This window comes from Malaclemys terrapin, chromosome 9 (assembly GCF_027887155.1).
Source record: "Malaclemys terrapin pileata isolate rMalTer1 chromosome 9, rMalTer1.hap1, whole genome shotgun sequence".
NCBI lineage: Eukaryota > Metazoa > Chordata > Testudines > Emydidae > Malaclemys > Malaclemys terrapin.
Genome location: NC_071513.1, coordinates 73,523,090 through 73,542,349, shown reverse-complemented (window position 1 = coordinate 73,542,349; position 19,260 = coordinate 73,523,090). Strand labels below are relative to the sequence as shown.

The following is a 19,260-nucleotide window of genomic DNA, read 5'->3' as shown; positions in this document are numbered from 1 at the left end:
AATTTTGCCCGCCCCGATCTATGCTGAGAATTGGGAAGAATTAGGTCAATTAATAAATACTAGTACAACACAGAACGGCAAATTTGCCTTTTTCTGATTTAATTTGGTATTCTAAATTAGCATAGCAATAAGGCACAATACGCATTAGTACATTATTGGGGCAAGCTTCAAGAGAGTAGACTTTTTACCTAAAGCTTCACACCATGCACCAATAGTCTAACAACATACATCCCACTTTAGCTCATTTGCTGCTAGAACATAGCTTGTTTTATGGCATTTCATAGATTTGTACAGACTAAAAATAGACACCAAAAAAGACTCCACTGAAACAGTAACCATCTTAACCCTTTAAGGAAGTTTTTCCATTTTATGAATACAAGTTGTGTGTTGGAGAAATACTCAATGGGTATCCAAGATCTTAAGTTCTTTCTCAAGAAAAAAATTAAATGAAAATTATATTACAATGTTATACATCAATAAGATTTAAGTGCCAATTGCTATTAATCTAGTTAAGAATCATTTGGTTTCAGTACCATTATGAATTTAAGTGTGTATGTATGTGTCTGTGTACACACAAACACACACTTTTATATGAATTTTATGGATATTGTTGTGATGGAGTGTTCAAATGGGCCAATTTACCTATTGGGCTGCAAGCTGGGAAAATGAAGGCTGAGAGGAAATCCCTAATTAGAGGAAGCTCACCTGTGTACGAACAGGCAGGGCTTCTATAAAGCCATTGAGTGATAGAGAGGGGCTGCAGTGACTCCCTGGGAGAAGGGAGGAGTGTTTGGGGCTACCAAGACAAGTAGCCTGCAGTTGCTCCCTGGGAGGGAATAGTAAGGTTGGCAAAGCCAGAAACGGGAAGGGTGCGGGATGGTAAGGAAAGGGCTCAGGGAAAGGTAGTAAGGTCTAGAAGGGAACAAATGTTGGCTGCTGATTAGAAGGTCAGAAGAGCGAGCGGGGCCAGGTTCCCCTGCCAGCTACCGAGGAAGTGGCACTCTGAAGCAGTGAAGGGAAAAGACTGCCTGGGATAAGAAGACAGACTTTGGTATCCCAGAAGGGGAAAATGCATACAGTGACCTGGCTGTAGGGCTGAAACATGAAGAGTAGTAATTCATGGACCAAGAAAGGGGCTGCAGACAGAGAGGCCGAGTACAACAGCAGGAAGGGGAGTTGACCTTGCGACACTAATCCCCAGAATGAGCAGGAGGAGGTGTCATCCAGCAGTGAGTAGAGTGCTCCTTCACAACTGTACTATGGAACTAATGGGTCTCATTAATGTAGTTCTATTAAGAGGCTAAAAAGGAGAACTCTCTTTTTACTAAAGAGATACTTACAAGATTCGGATACCACCATATAAATGTTCTTATAAAAGTTAACATAGAAAAGCTCTGTTTTTAAGTGCACGGAATCTGTAAAGGTTTTGACATGGCCAATACAGCTGAACTCGTACAGTTCCAGTGGACTTAAAGAATGGCTATAAACCTTTATTGTATACGTGTATATTTAAACAAACAGAAATGTGCACATTCACTATGTTTCAACATAGGTGACAAGATTTCAGAAGCTTATTTCCAGTGTATATAGCAACTAGGAGAACTTTACCTAGGCCTGGTCTACTCTATAAAATTAGGTCAACATAAGCTGCCTTAGGTCGACCTAGTTGTGCATGTGTCTACACTTAAATGCGTCTCCCATCAATGTAAGCTCTCCATTATGCTGACAAAGTAACCCCACTTCTGAGTGGTGTTGAGCCATGGTGGATATATGGAGGTCGATGAAGTGCAAACGTAGGGTTGACAGAGGTAACACCATGCCTAATAGTCCTCCAGCAGTTGTCCCACAATGCCTCACACTGACTGTTCTGGTCACAATTGTGACCTTGACTGCCAGGGGTCACAGAGACCAGAAGGTGCCTCCCCCGCTTTAAAGCTCTGCAAAATTTTTGAAGTGCCTTTTTGTGATTATACAGCTTGGCAAGCACACCTAGCAATTCTCCATTGTTGTGCACAACTGCCCAGTTGACACACTCCAGATGCACTGCAGGTTGGGGTAGACAGGAGATATTGGATCTCCTGGGCCTGTCTGAAGAGGTTATGCAACAACTACAGAATAAACAGATATCCACAGAAATGCAGAAATCTATGAGCAAACTGCACAAGAGATGCAGGAGAAGGGATATGACAGGGATCATCATGGCACCACCATGTGAAAGCAAAGGAACTATGGCAACATTCCAGAAGGCCAGTAAAGCCAACAGTTGATCAAGTGCCAAGCTGCAGATCTGCCATTTTTCAAAGAACTACATGCCATATTGGCAGAAAGCCTGCATGTGGTTGTGGATACCTCCAAGAAGCCTAAGTCACAGGCCCCTGATGTGAACAGCAAAGAAGAGGCAGTGGGACATGCGACTGGGGGAGAGGAAAACCCAGCCATGCCATGAATCAGGACCTATTTGAGACTCCACTGCAGTTCAGGTCAGCCCCAGCAGTATGCACACTTCTTGTCATCCCAAGCCCGCATTACAATGCAAACCCACCAGTCAGGGTTCGTGTCTCGGGCCCAGAAGCAGTGATCCACTGTTCATGGGTGCTCCATGAATGCCATCAACAATCATGAATTGGTCCTCGCTTTGTCTCACAGCAATCTGACCTCCAGGAAATTGTCATGTTCCCTGTGGCTCTTCTTGCAGCTCTCCAAATACCAGACAATCATGTGTCCTATGCTTGCAATACTCAGGACAAGAGTGCAGCGCTGTGCAAGCTCCATGCTTCTGTAAGAAATGGCAAAGGGTGACAAGTCCTTCGCAGGTTTGCGGGATTTTCTAAATACACGTGAAAATTATGGGATAGAGATGGTATTATGGGGTGGAGAAAGCTGCATGATGGGAACTTGACCCCATTGTCCTAGTCACCTCTACACGACTTGTTTCTGCCCCACCATGCATTGCCAAAAGAGGATGCTGCATGGTGGCAAGTTTTACACTAGGATATCAACTCATAGTGCACTACACTGTGCACCAAAACAAACTACTGGTGAGTATGCAGCGTGCTGATGAAAGAAGCCAAGTAGGTATGCACACAAGTGATATACTAACCACAGCAACTTTATGCCAATGTAACTTCTGTCGGGAAAAGTGGCTGGTCTAGCCACTACAGAACTATACTATGTTAGCATAAGTTACACATCCAAGAAACAAGACTTTCAAGAGTGATCTCAATATCAAATCAGGAGATATCACAAAAAAACTGAAGATTAAGTGGGAAAATTTGAACTCCTGTACTCTAGGAACAGGTTCTGCAGGATTCAGATACTATTGTTAGAATTCTACTTTGAAGGCTGAATAATGAATACAGAAGGCAGAAATAGTAAAAGAAGAGACCAAGGAACAAGTGCAGCCTTCTTTCTCTTGAAAATATCCTGAAGAAGAATGTTCAGTTAACCAAAAGAAGTTGGTTGTGCAAGGATTTTCAGAATATAGTAGGCATTTCTTTATTTTAAATTCATGTGCAGTGCTTTTGAACCAGTTGTTTTCATTTTAGTTACTCTCAAGATTTACAAGTCAGACAGTTTTGTCCAGATCACAGCCCTCAACTCATTAAAAAACACAATACACCAGACACACAGTAGATGGGATACTACTCAGCAAACAAGAAGAATGAAAAACAGAGCTAGGCAAATATTTTGTATTATGTAGAGAAGAAAGGGGCACATAAGAACTACAGTTTAAAAAAAAAACCGCACAAGATAATATATCTCGTACAACGCTGAAGTTATTTCACAGAAACTTAAGTCTAAAAATGTAGATGTACCTTAAAGACTTTTCAACCACCTGTGTACGAAAAACTTCTTCTTGGTCCAAGTTTATGGTACAGAAACAGTCTCTCATTTTGTTGGGTCCAGAGTATGGCACTAAATTTTTGGCTTCACCTGTTAATAAGCAATGAAGTAATTTTAAAACAGAGAAAAAAAAAATAAGGTTACCAGCCACTAAAATCTTAGACTTACCATTTGTAACACTCTACCCCAGAGCAGCACCCTAGAACCTCCATATTCACCACTGTATGTACTATCATTGTATGTGAAGTTATGAAGTTTTGCTATGTGTGTGTTACTAAAATATGTTGTGAGGTTGGGAACACCCACAGCCAGCCTTTCAGGTACAACAATGGCGTAGCCAGACAGTGGTTAATGGCTCAGCTCATCAATACCCATCAAGGAAAGAATCCACTATCCCAGGAACTATGTACAATGGAGACTTCCCAGAGAGAACACTTAGACAATGGAGACTGCTTGACCAAAGGGAAATTGACTGACCCCCATGTCAGCAAAAAGATCTTTCCAGTAAGCTGGAAGAAACTATAAAAAAAAAAAAAAAGAGGGGAAGTGACATCACTGGACCTCACTCCCTCCACCACACAACACCTTGAAACACATCTGGAGGAAAGACTTTGAACTGGGGAATGGTGATCCCATGCTGGAAGGCAATCCCAGCCTGTGTATTGAGGATCTGTGACCTTTTTTGTACCATCTGTCACGATGAGAATTTATTCTTGTTTCTTAAATAACCAACTCTGATTTCTATGCCTGCTCCTTATAATCACTTAATCTATCTTTCTGTAGTTAATAAATGTGTTTTATATTTAACCTAAAACAACGTGTTTGGTTGAAGTGCTTGGAAAATCTCAGCTCAGTTTACAAGAGCTAATGGAGTGTCCTCTCTACATCAAGGGAGGGACAGACTGGGTAATGAACTTGCACTGGCCAGGCTTCTGACCAGTGCAAGACAGTATAGTTCTGGGATGCAAAGTTGGGGAGCTAGGGGGAATTGGCTGCAGCTTCTCTGTTGGTTCACGAATGGCTGAGTGTAACTCAGTTGGGTGTGTTCCTGCCTATGAATGTCTGTGTAAGGGCAGTACCTGCAAGAGGTTTGAGGCCTGACACAGCATCAGAGAGAGGGGGTGGGGGGTGGGGGGGAAGATATCCCAGGTTGGTGGGACAGAGGCCTCTGTGGTCCCACAGTCCAGGTTTCACCCCAGAAACCCTGTCACACTATTAGACAAGTAATTTTTTATGCAATTAATATCCAGCCATTTACAAATTTATAGCACTTTTCATCCAAAATGAGCACAAGGTATTATACACACACAAATTACTTCACCCACTACTGTAACGGAGTTACCTATGGATGGCACAAGGCAACTGTTTAGCAGCACACAGCTGTTTTGTTCAAAAACTTAATATAGCATTTATTTATATATATTTATTTTACACACACACTACTGAGGAGTTGGGGGTGAATATATAAAGAAATCAATTAACCAATTTTTGCAACAGTAGGGAATGGTTAAGGTAATCACAAATAGACAGGACTTCTGTGCTGTTTTATATCCAGAAAAAGGAAACTCCCAGAAAAGCACACTATACTAAAGAAATGGTTCACTACTGACTCAGAAAAAAAATATAACACTGATTCATTAACACACTGCTTCAATAATACCACTTCCTGCAACATGTGCACTTTCCCTAGAGAAGTCTCATCTCAGTTATGATTTGGCTGCAAGTCATAAGACAAATATACGATTTGGCTGAAACTTTGACAGTATTGTTGTTTTTTAAAATAAACACTGGTTTAAGTTGGTTCATTATAGAAGATCTTAATCACTGAAGCTCCATTTGGTATGCAACCGTGAACAATTTTTACTTAACAGTATCAATGTATTCTCAGTAAGAAACAATAGTTTATTTTCCTAGTATTGTTTTTTTCTCTTCCCCCAATAGCCTTCTGAAAGAGGGCGACAGAAAAATAAGCAAGAGAGAAAGTAGCCTGGAAAGATAATCGAGGACAGGGTTTTTAGTAGTAGTAAGCAGTCAATGGGGTCAAAAGGTTGAAGAACTCAGTAGCGGCTCTGGGATTTGGCCAGGGGAAAAGGTCATTCAAGATTTCAGTTAAGTGGAAAGGTCATAAAAGACTTGATTTCTGTCAATTCTCCTTATGGCTAACTGGCTTGGTTCCATCCTGGTCAATTTGTTGCTGGTTGTCTTGTCTCCCTCTTGGCACTGAAACGGAGACATTTTCACCCCCCAACTCCCCAATAGTTGTCCCTCCTCCCGCCACAATAAAGTTTTTCACACCCACACATGCCCCCAAACCCTATAAACTAATCAGATTATTTTCCCTACAATATCTATCTTCCTTCAAGTCTGTAATTTCTACCTATTTTAAAAATCCTTGAGATACAGTCACTACTGTGAGGTCCATGCAAGTAAAAGTGCCTACCCATACTGGGAGGGTTGGAAGATTTTGTAAGGGTTATTGCTTGTCTTAATCCAGTTGCAAGTGGACAAAATGTCTGCATCCGAAAGATTGCAACTGGCTGTCTTGCAGTGATCACTAACTAGGAACAGAAAGTGATCTATCCAAGTCAGGATTCAGATACAGCAATGGTACGTGCTTTCCCAGCAATGCACGTGTTCTGTAGCTGTCCCCAGGAATGTCAATGACATTTAAAAAAACCACACGCAGACATGTCCCTTAACCTAAACTACCATAAAGAGAATTGTTAAGGAGTTACAAGTTTTAATAAAACCCCAAAAAGGAATACTGATCATAAGGTTACAGTCAACTGATGTGGAAAGCCCTAGAAAGCAGCATTAGGGACAGAATGTCACTTGATATACAGCATCAAAACTAACTTTTTAGAACTGTTTGAGGGAAAGATTCTCCTATGAAATTGAAACTAGTAATCAATTCCTACAGTGCCTTTCTTGGAAACTACATAAAATTTATATCACATCTCAATAAACATACATGCATGAGTAGACCAGTTAGAGCAAGTTATGCAGGTCATCCTAAGTATCACTAAAAGCTTTATATAAAAGCCGGTCTCAATATGCCACATGTTATTGAAAAATTAATATACATATTAAAAAAATTATAGATCTATATTATAGTATTATTGGCACTATTTTAACTTCTGGTTTTTTCTTTTGTTAAAGTACGTGGACATTTTGAAATTGCATAGTTTTAGAGCATTAGATGTAGCTATGACAGAGGTAGACAAATGGGCACACGGAAAACAAAGGCACGATACATGTGATTCATCACATAGCTAGTGCAACCACTCCATTTATGGCAGTGACATCTATCTATGCCTGTGAGGTGTGTACACATATATGTATATATCCATGAAGGAATAAAAATCAAGATATGTTGGAAAATCTATTTTAAATAATTTAATGGTTTTTAAGATGTATGATTTTCTTCTCTCTCTGCAAGTTTCGTACAGCTACTCATAATACTGAAAGCAGCCTGGTTTTACAATAGGGCAGGGTACAGTGGGGGGGGGAGGAGCGGAGCAGTAGGGAGTGTTTTTTGGTTTTTTTAAGTTAACATTTCTAATCTGGGTACACAATGCAGTGCACAGGTTTTATACTCATTGGGATCACTTGCACAACTGCACTCGTGAGTAACAAAATGACACCAAACTCAAAGAAAACAAACAAAAACAAAAAAGTCTCAGCTTCCTTTAAAGAGTCTCTAGCTGTTACACTTGCAAAAGATACCCTAAAAATAAGACACCCCAAACTTCAAAATGTGAAGTACAACCAATGCAGAGATCTTCATTCAGTCAATGAATACAACTTAGGATGCCTGTGATAGTACTTCAAAAGTTTACATGGTTACCTATTTTATTGCCCAAAATATGTAAGAAGTATATTATGAAGATCTACACCAGCATTTCTTAAGGATCAAAGAATTAGCTTTTGGGGATGGAGGGGATCAGAAGACGGGAGAGATACCAAATAATATCGGTAGTAGGCCTTTAAGACCATTTGATGAGGTTTCCACGGGGAGGGAATGCAATTGTTTTTCTTGAAGGAAAGTTTTCAAAAGTTTGGGATATGCTGAGCTGAAGTGTGTTTCCATGCTGAAATGTACCATAACTGTAAAAATGTCACATCCAAATTTACATCCAAAATGCTGAATTTATCATTCAAATTTGTGAAAAATACTACAATGATCCAAATAGTGAAAAATAAAATGCACAGTATAGTAACATTTTATTTATTTTGATTTGTCTAATATCAATTCATCAGTCAGGTTGGTCTGGTGCCTGAAATTAACTATTGAGGACAAATAATGTGTGTAACATACTGCTTTTCTGGTGAATTTAGATTAATGTTTTTAGTGATATCTTTCACACGAATATCAAAATAAAATTGTGTCCAAACCTGCCTTTCATTGCTTTTCAAAATAAGGTGCAATTTTATAATTCTCAAGAAATTGAAACTTGCTTCACTGCCACCAAGGTGGATTGATTTAAAATCACCAATTTTAATAGAAATTTAAAGCAGCAAGTAGCAACCTCGATTTAAATCCTCAATTTTAATCTTGTTTTAGATTCATACTTTTTAGTTATTTTCTTAAAGAAAGATTAGTTATTATTGGTTGGACACCATTAAAATGTGTCAATTTGCAGCCTGCCACACATACATACACTTAAATAATTACAAACTTAAGACTCAATATACCTATGGGGTTTTACACATTTTTTTATTATGCTGGAAAATGGTGAATCACATTTATCTAGTGGATCTTTATTTTTTATTCAAGGGGTGTGTCAAATTAAATTTGGATGGAAACTGGACTTCAATTAAAATGCACAGAACCAGCATTTTAAAATTATCAATTAAATAAAATTACCTGAAAATATGCTAAATCCATAAGAAAATTTTAAAAATAAAACGTCTTGATAAACTAACAAATTTATTAAAACCAAAATATTCTCTGCCATTTAGTGAATTGAATAAATAATTTCTAGTCACCATGTCCTTCTACATTTTAGAACTAGCAGATCTCATCCTCTAACACCTAATTTTTATTCATAGATTGGAAGAGGAAAACAAGCTTTCCTACTTTTTCAATTCCCAATAAGTTTCTCAACTTTGAATGAACTAGTTGAACAAACTGAAATGAAGAAAATTCTGCACCTGCAGAGGTTACTGCTGCCAAAATCTCATTTAGCATTTTAACACTCTGACTCCAGCTGTTTGCAGCAATTGAGTGGCTAGTTTTCCTTAAAACTTCAGAAGCAGACATGTAGAGATTAAATTAAAAGAAATTCAAAGTATTTTAATAGATTTAGTACATTTCAACCTTAAAAGACATTTGTAATTATGACAGACTAACTTTAATTGGTTTATTTTTAAAAAGAAAAAAATTACTTGATTGAAATAAACATTTTCCTAATTTTTTTTAAATATATTTTTATATAAAAAAATCATTTTTATTCACCCTGATAACCACTCAAGTTTTCAGTTCAGGGAAAATACTGAATATAAAAAAAAAAAAATCAAGACTAATTATGTATGCTATAATGGGCTTGCATTTTGGATAAAAGCAATATTAGGTTTTGCTCCTACACAGTACCTAAAGCTGTCCCACTTCATAATGTACTTTTTATATAAAACAGATTAAATAAAATTAAGGGAAAGCTTGGAACACTGATCAAGCAACAATTCTTACATTTAAATAGAATTCAAAATCCCCATACTAGTGTCAGGTTGCAAGAGTTAGTAGTATTAGCATTGTGACAAAGTATCAGAAATAACAGTCGTTACTAGCACCCCATTATCTATAAATTTCCAGGATTATCACAATGTCACTCTAAAGCCTAAAATGTCTGTACAGTTAGTGAAACAAGATGAGTGAGGTAATATCTTTTATGGACCAACTTCTTTTGGCAAGAGAAACTTTTGAGCTTACAGAGTTCTTCTTCTGAAGTTGCTCCAGTAAAATATATTACTTTGCCCACCTTTCAGAGTAGCAGCCGTGTTAGTCTGTATCCGCAAAAAGAAGAACAGGAGTACTTGTGGCACCTTAGAGACTCTCTAAGGTGCCACAAGTACTCCTGTTCTTCTTTTTGCCCACCTTGTCTCTCCAATAGCCTGAGACCAACACAGCTACAACACCACTGTATGTGCCGTCAGTTTGAAGCAATGGAAACTGCTACAAAGCTGTATGTAGGTTGAGAGCTTTTTTGGTTCAGACTATCACCAGGCTGAATCATCACTAGGTTTCATCGTCTGATACCATCCAATTATTAATTTTTCAGCCATTTTGACTTTCTGATTACACTTAAAGTATACAGCTACAGTAAGGTATGCATTTATGCTATACCAAGAGTCCTAGACCATAGAAGTAATACAATCAACACCCTTATTCTCTAGCTAATTTGCATGCAACTATTTCATTGGTTGCCAGAGGGAGACTCCAGAGATGGTGGATTATATGGCCCAACTGCCATAGTTCTTCAAAACCACCACAACCAGCACACAAAATAACCCCAAACACACAGCCCCTCACAACATCACACACCCTTCATTTGCCACCCACACACCAACACAAATCTTATGGGATTCTCTCTCTGTGTTACTCTGAAACCTGCAATGTCTATTGAGTCAGCATGAAGCGATGGAAACAGCTACAATCATGGTTAAGTGCTCTTTTTGTTCAGAATAAGACCAGGTTCAGCCATCACTGGGCCCTACAGGAATCAGGCAAAATGTTAGAGTCCAAAGGTTCTGTGGCAATTGAAATGTGACAGCTGGTCAGAGAAGAGGAGAACAGCAGCTATGTGGGTTAACAAACAAGTGGCTGTGCCTCCAGTCAGATAGCAACTCTGTGCACAAACAACAACATTGCTCCCTACAACATAGCACATGGAAACAAGAGCCCCAAAATACTAGCTCTCTATATTATTTCCTGTTCACTAATACGCACTGCTTTGCACAGTGTTAGCATATTTAACATTACTGTGGTTTGTGAACGTCTTTGTGAATGCGTTTCCTGCTATGGTGTTTGGTGCAATAGTACACAGGCACAGTGGTGTGAAGGTACAATAAGTACTGGAGTTATCTGATTCCAAGCCACACAGAATGTGCAGAAGTGAAAAGAAGTTCCCGTACATACTGCTATATAGTGGCACTGTTACCAGTACGACTCTAAGCTTTGACCACGGAAAACACCAAGAAAGCAAGCTACCCTCACCAGCCACATAGGGTATGTCTACACTGCAATTAAACACCTGCAGCTAGCTCATGTAAGCTGACTTGGGCTGGGGGGCCATAAACCTGCAGGTCACGAACATCTACACCACAGTTTTACAGTCCTACAGCTCAAGCCGGAGTCATGGGCCAGCTGCAGGTGTTTAATTGCAGTGCAGACATACCCAGAGGCTGCTTTCAAACAAAACAAAAACAGAAACGTAGGACAGATGGTGGATTACATAGCCAAACTGCAACATCCATGAGACAGTACATGCTTTCATCTACTAGTTCCTTAACCTGTTAAATGTAGGTATTGCAGCAAAACAACCAACAAGTCTGTACTCGGCACCTAATGAGCCATCTTAGCCAAGCAGAATGATGGAATCCTTTTATCAAGTGACATGCATTTGCAATGGATCAAGCAGAGGAAGATAAGGAATTTCTACTACTGAGTAAGACAGACCAGAATTATAAAATTAAAATCAGTTTCACTCAGCAGAAAGTATCGTGGGTTGCGTTCATACATGCAATGCTCAATGCTTCCTCTAAACATGGCAGCTTGAAATAAAGAGATTTAAATGAATTAATATTTAAACATAACACCTTTCATTCCAAAGAATCCAAAAGCACTGAACTAGCCATACAGGAACAAACTACATCCACTACTGAAAGTAGTCTTGTCTGAGGTAATGCAGTGACCCAGGCCTCGGCCAGGCTATGGCTACTGTGAAGAGAGGCAGAGAGGGCTGGTGCAACCCATTAGGCGACTTAGGCGGTTGCCTAGGGCACTACAGTTAGGGGGGCGGCGACCGCAGCAGTATTTCAGTGGCGGGACCTTGAGCTGCCTCTGTGGGGGGCGGCATTTCGGGGCGGGACCTTCTGCCGCCTAGGATGGCAGAAAAGCTGCCGGCGCTCATGGAGGCAGACAAACCAACACAACAGAGATAATCTTAAAATGTATATTATTGTTCCTGCTAAATTTCTGGTCCCCCTCTCCCTTTAATAATATAAACAGCATAGTAGTAATAATACTCCCTTAGGAAAACAAACTGTAAATCATCACAATAAAAGAAGTTTTTCAGCAACAAACTGACACCCCAAGAGGGAATCAACTCCTCCTCTTCAGGGCTGCAAAATCCAGCTTCACCCCAGCTGTCCCACCTTCACCTCTCTCTCCAGCTTACAATGCTCCTTTGTTTGGACACTGCAATAACAGCACTTCTTTCTAGCAGGTCCACCTGTGAATGATAGTTTCTGACCTGGGGCACCTAAACTGTATTCCCTCTGTCAGCATCCTAATGGTCAACTTCACCAGTCAGATGCTCTGTGCCCCAATTATAATCAGATTAATTTTTTCACACATCTGTCTGCAGATAATATGCGGTTTTCATTTTATGACTGCCATAAAGTATCCAACCACTCACCACACAAAGGGCCAGCTTCCTCTAGGACACAACTGACTTCCTCCACCAACTCTGCAATATTAACAGCCTCCCTCAGAACACTGTCCTCACCACCATGGATGCTACTTCCCTATACACCAACATCCCTCACAATGATGGCATAGCTGCCTGCCTCAGATATTTACAAGACACTGTACAACCCTCAGATATCCACCCCAACACACTGCCAAACTCATCCATTTCATCCTCACCCACAACAATCTTACATTCAAACACATATTTTTTCCAAACCATGGGAACAGCCATGGGAACTAGGGCAGCTACCCAATACACTAATCTCTTCATAGGCCACCTTGAAGAATTTCTGGACAAAATGCATTACAAAACCAATTCTATACTTGAGACACAGATGTTATTTTAATACTCCTGTGGACAGACTGCCTAAACTCAATCATAGATTTCCACCACAACTTCAACAAGCACCACCCATCCATTAAACTTTCTCTGGAATTCTCCCATCCTAGCATCAACTTCCTGGACACCAAAATCAGCTTCAACAATGGAACCCCACAGACAACCACATACAAGAAACTCATGGCTAACTGCACCTACCTTTACAGATACAATAACCACCCCAATTTACAGCCAGATACTCAGGGTATGTCTTCGGCAGCACTTTAACGTAGCTGTGCAGTCACAGCACCAGCGCTGGTCTCCCAGCACAGTAAAAAAAAAAAAATCATTCCCATGAGGGGAATAGCTCCCAGTGCTGGTGCACTGTCTACACAGCCACTTTAAAGCACTGAGACTGGCAGCACTCAGGGAGGGTGTTTTTTCATAGCCGAGTGAGACAGTTGCAGTGCTGTAAAGTATCAGTGTAGACAAGGCCTTAGATACCACAGAATAAAGTCCAAGATATACACCTTAACACACTTAAAACTGCATTGACCAAACAAGGACACTCCACTACACCAGTAGATCAGGTCACAGAACAGGCCACGCAAATACCCCAAAAGAACTTGCTTCAATACAGAAATAAAACCCTGAACACGCACCCCTAGATGTCGCCTACACCTCACATTGGAACCCATACTGGGCATCAAACAACTACAACCCATACTTGATGGGGACCTATTCCTGAAGCCCCTCTTCCAGCCTTAAAAAAAAAAAAAAAAAAAAAAAAAAGAACCCAACCTTTCCAAGTTCATCATCAGAAGCAAGCTTCCCACAGACCAGGACACACCAACTCAAAGGGGCACCAGACCCTGCCTGAACAAATATAAAACCTGCAAACATATTTCCACTGCTACAATGATCAACACCACCCGCCCCATCTTTCAAAATCCATGAGGCCTACATATGCCTATCACAACATGTGGTATACCTCATCCAGTGCACTAAATCCAGAAATAATTATGTGGTGAAAACCAAACAATCACTACACTCTTATATAAGCTCAAGCAGGAAAATGATAAGAGACAAAAACACCTTATCACCTGTGGGTGAACACTTTTCACAAAGCAATCACTCTGTATCTGACCTACCAGTTATCCTCAAAGGAACCCTGCACAACACTTTCAAAAGTTGAGCCCAAGAGCTTAAATTCATTACCCTGCTAAACACCAAAAACCCTGGACTGAACAGGGACACTGGATTTATAGCTTATTACTAAGGCTACAATTTAATCACAGGTATTTTTAGTAAAAGTCATTGACAGGTCACGGGAAAGAAACAAAATCACGGTCCATTACTTATGCCATTAATACCTTAGGGGGGAGGCGTTGTGGGTGGAGTGGGGAGGGGAGGCAGAACCACAGCTGCAGGACAAGCCTGGGGGCTGCTCCAGCCCCTGCCAGGGGGGAGGAGGCCTGGGGGAGTCAGCTGCTGCTACGGCCTGAGCCCAGAAGTCTACACAGCAACGAAACAGCCCTGCACCCAACCCCCATGAAGCGGAGTTGGCTGACGCAGGCCAGCCGCAGGTGTCTTGCTGCTGTGTAGTCACATCCTCTCTCACCAACAGAAGTTGGCCCAAAAGAAGACATCACCTCACCCATCTTGCCTCTCTAATAAAGTGTACAATGTTCTTTAACAACTGGGACTCAAACCCAGCTCCCTGACTCAACTTTTCTGTTGTGTACCATAAAGCCTTGCAAAATGGATTCAGAAGGCCTGGGCTATACTCTGAGCAGACAAATCCTTCACAGGAACCTCCACCACAAATTTCAGTCATGATAAGCACATATGTAACTCCATCCCATCCAATTTTAAATTATCTAATGCTACCAATTCCAATAGACCATTGCTATCAATAGGATGCAACCAAGCTCTATCAAAACTGCCAATTTTATTTTTCAGGTTGCAAGTTTCACAGTTCTGACACCACTGGATGTTGTCTTCCTTCATCCTAATCCAAAAGAAACTCTTAATGGTTTATTGCAGGGGTGGGCAAACTTTTTGGGCCGAAGGCCACATCTGGGTGGGGAAATTGTATACAGAGCTGGGGCAGGGGGTTGGGGTGAGGGAGGGGGTGTGGTGTGCGGGAAGGGGCTAAGGGCAAGGGATTGGGGTGCAGGAGGGGTGCAGACTGCGAAGGGGGCTCAATTCAGGGGTTGGGGTGCAGGAGGGGTGCGGCAGAGGGCTCAGGGCAGGGGGTTCGGGGGCGGGGCGCAGGAGGGGTTCAGTCTCCAGGGTAGCAGTAGCACGCACTGGGGCCAGGGCAGGCTCCCTGCATGCCTGCCCTGTCCCCGGCCCCGCACCACTCCAGGAAGCGCCACGGTCCCTAGGGGTGTGCGGACGGAGGACTCCGCGTGCACTGCCCTTGCTGCGCCTCCAGGTACCTCTTCCAAAGCTCCCATTCCTGGCCAATGGGAGGTGCAAGGGGTGGTGCCTGGAGGCAAGGGCAACACACAAAGCCCTGTGTCCCCCCCACCTGGGGGCCGCAAGGAAGTGGTGTCAGAGTGGCGTGGGGCCCACAGTGCCACGGTGGACAATCCTGCAGCCGGATCCAAAGCCCTGAGGGGCTGGATCTGGCCCACGGGCCATAGTTTGCCCACCCCAGGTCTATTGGAATTGGTAGCATTGGGTGTCTGATGGGCAAAGGTTGGGAAGATATCTTGGGCTCCAAGGAACAGGTTGGGGAGGTAGGACACCTGCAGACAAGAGATCCAGGATGGTGGGATACATCTATACACCTGGACAAAGGACACAGACTTGGGAATGGCTTCAGCACCTGCAGAGCAGATAGAAAGATCAGTACAATTGATTAAGAAACACGAAAAAGCGCTCTCAACATCATCCGGATTTTTGGTGTGCCACCCAGATACAGTACACCATACTACTGGGATACATCCTCAAACAAGGAAACAATTTCGACCAATTGCTCCAAGATGTCTTCCTACCCTATGTGCATCAGATGCCCAACCATCTGATTTCTGCATAGAGTCATAGGTCTGACTCCATAATTCAGAATCTTAACAGGTACCAATTATTTTTTCACTGTGAAAAGACTTCCACCATGGCATCTCCTTTACCTAAACAAGGCTTCTGTAAAGCAATACAATCTGACCTTGTAGACCAACTTTTGTTTTACAAATTAGAATGGTTTCTTTATTTGGGTGCTGCTTGATGGGATGCAGATATTCTATTCTCACTTTCCCCATACTGACTAGCAACATTTTGATAACTTAGTATAGGTCTAATATTCTTCAAGACTTTGTATTAAAGGATCAGGGTTAGCAGCTTCCCTCATCAAAACAGTGGTCCCCAACACGGTGCCCACAGGTTCCATGGCGCCTGCCAGGGCATTTATGTGCACCTGCCTAGTGCCCACCAGGGGAGAGAAGCTGCAGCCCCGCACCCGACAGGGACAGGGGCTGCAGGTGCCGGTGTTCTCAGTCCCTGGCAGGCACAGGGTCGCAGCTTAAGCTGGAGAGAAGCCGCGGCCCCGCGCCTGCCGGGGACCGAGAACTCCGGGGCTGTGGGCGTCTGTGTTCTCTGTCCTCGCGGCTTCTCTCTGGATTCATATATTATGCAATATTCAATATGACGTTTTTCGTATTATTTAATGTACAAATACAAAATAAGCCTTGATAAACTGTTGGAGCCTGCCACACTTTTCTGGAAACATTAATGTGCTACTGGCCACAAAAAGGTTGAGGACCACTGCTTTAATACTTGCAACACTCTCGTAACAATGTTGCAGTCGATTCATACCAATGATTACTGGGAGTAAACAATCACTGTTGACATTGCTACCAAAAAAAACACACTCACAAAACTTGATCTGGTATTTACTAGTTCCAATTTGAATTTCAGCTTCTATATAGCCGACACGTGGGATAGCCAAACCATTTCCTGCTACCAATTTCACCCTGTTCCTGCTACTCAACAACCAATTGAGAGTCCAATGTTTCCTAAAACATTAACTGTGTAAGGTGGTAACTTGAGACCCAGCATCCAGCAAGGCCCATATTTCTATCCCATTATTCTTAACCAACACAGTCGGACAGCTCCCCATAGCAGAAGCCTGCCCTTTGTGTCATTCAGGTCTATTCTCGGTCTCCCTGAGATCTGACCCCTCCCCTGCCGAGGCATTGTGTTTCAAGACATGGCATTAGAATTTTGAGACATGCACGTCCTTTCTATATGTCTCACCTCACTGCATCTTCCGCAAATAGGGCTGCCAACACGATCAAACTTATCTGTTGTCCTATATCCATTCTGACTCCCCATGTCCTGCATCTGTATTGTCTAGGTGCTAGGAACTCCTATTTCAAATCCAGTGTCATATGCTGAATTTCTCTCCTTAAGTGGAGTGTTTTCTTCAAATCCTCTAGATTCCTTTTAAAAACTCTCTGAAAAAGTGTCTTCCATTCCAGAATTACCATCCTCTGATTTCTGGCTAGCCTGCACCACACAGCGCCCACCATCTCCAGGCCACAAGGCAATGACAAATTTGTATCCATGCTGTGGACACACTTCAACTGTCCCATGTGGGTTCTCTACATCCTATAAATTTTATAAAGTCTAGAAAGAAATTTCTGGATTCTGTCTTAGTTATAGTTCCCTCCATCAAGTATCGTTATATTAGTCCCTCAACAAATTTGCTCTTTAGCATTTTATCAGTATCTTGGACTTCATGTAGTTCTAACTTTTCTATGGCTTGCAAAGCCTCTTGTAATTCCAACGTGTATTCGCTTACACTTTCTGCTGGACTCTGGATTGTGCAGAACAACCTCTGCTTTAGTTTTGACAAGGTATGAATGTCAGACATACAGCCTAGCCTTCCAAATACCTGTTCTACAGTCCCTTTTACATTTTCCGGCCATGTTCGCACTTCCCTTTTAGCTGCATCCTCTAATTGCCCCAACAGAATCTCTATTTTCTGTCTTTCTGGCAGCTTATGCAATCTGAACATCAGCTGAAGCAGCCTTAAATTCCCCAATAGTCTTCTCTAGAAAAATCTAGGCAACAAAGATGCTCCAAAGAAATGTGGCATGGTTAGGGGTGCCGGTATGAGTTGCCCTCCTGTCGACCTTTCCCCTGCATTACCGTGACTCCTGTTGTTCTAAGAAGGTTATCTCCTGCTTTGAACTCTTCCTATCCTGTTCACGATGCCAACTGTGACCCAGGCCTCAGCTAGGCTATGCCAACTGTGAAGAGAGGCAGATGCAAGCCAACACAATAAATAACCTTAAATTTCAAACTTTATAAAGGAAAAACCCAGAAATGTGGAAGGAACAACAATGTATACAAAAGATTAATATAATAAACATCCAGTACTCACTTAGGAAAAAAAACTGTAAGTTACCATCACAATACAAAGTTTTTCCAACAACACACTATCATCTCAACTCTTCCTCTCCCTGGTTGCAAAGTCCAGCTTCACCTCAGTTATCCCGCCTTCACCTCTTTCTAGCTTACAATGCTCCTTCCACACTGCAATGTCCGCACCTCGTTCCATCAGGTTCACCTGCAAACAACTCTTCTCGCAAAGGGCTACACCTGTTGACCCATCATCCCAAACTGTATTCCCTGTATTGTGTGAATCCTGCAGAAGTCATAATACTGAGTTTATTTGCCATGTAAATGACTACCATTAAATTCAGTTACAACATCACTGTGGGGTGAATTAAGAACATATGGTCTGAGAGGAAACAAACTCATTTCAACACCAATTTTAAGGAATTTCACGTATTACTTTCTAATCATCAAATATATGTGAGAGGTAATTGGATTTAGAGTGTTAAGGAAGAAATATCCGCAAATCTTCCATGGTGTAAAGCCCTTCTAACTATGGTGTTATTAGTTGCAAGTAAAATCTGGGGGGGTAATCATCAGGATTAAATATATTGGTTACAACAAAATAAAAGCCACTCTGTTTTCCATCCCACAAAGACTCAAAAGTGATCCTGTGAGGCTCAAGAGAATTAAACATTTAACTGCTTTTCCATTTCACATCCTTACCAGGACTGGTGGTACCAAAGTATCACAAGAAAAGCTGTTTTTACTTTACTTCTGAATCAATTTACATACACCTGAAATCTCAAGAGAGAAAAATACTACAACCTAACCAAACCTTAAGATTTTGCCTCTTGAGCATGCAAAACTAGGCAACAGCCTTTCAGTAATACTATCTCCTCCCTTTTCTCCCCGACTCCAGCCACACAGGACACTGTCTTATCCTCATGACCTGGTCTTCCATTGACAAAGGTCAAATTCAGACATCAAGTTTGGGAATGCACTTGGGTTCTTTCAAAGTATGCTCTTTACTCAAAATTTAATTTAATAGGAAATTCAACCA

General features: G+C 41.6%; 1 protein-coding gene across 3 annotated transcripts in view; it reads right to left on the bottom strand.

Annotated features, from left to right (window-relative positions):
- Nucleotides 1-19,260, bottom strand: part of RASA2 (RAS p21 protein activator 2) — a 102,797-nt gene that overhangs the window by 80,599 nt on the left and 2,938 nt on the right. For all 3 annotated transcript variants that reach the window (XR_008446299.1, XM_054040498.1, XM_054040499.1), the window contains exon 2: nucleotides 3,816-3,933. Coding sequence is in view for 2 of the 3 variants with exons in the window: in XM_054040498.1 (XP_053896473.1) it covers nucleotides 3,816-3,933 (118 nt within the window). In the remaining variant the exon portion in view is untranslated. The remainder of the gene's footprint in view (nucleotides 1-3,815; nucleotides 3,934-19,260) is intronic.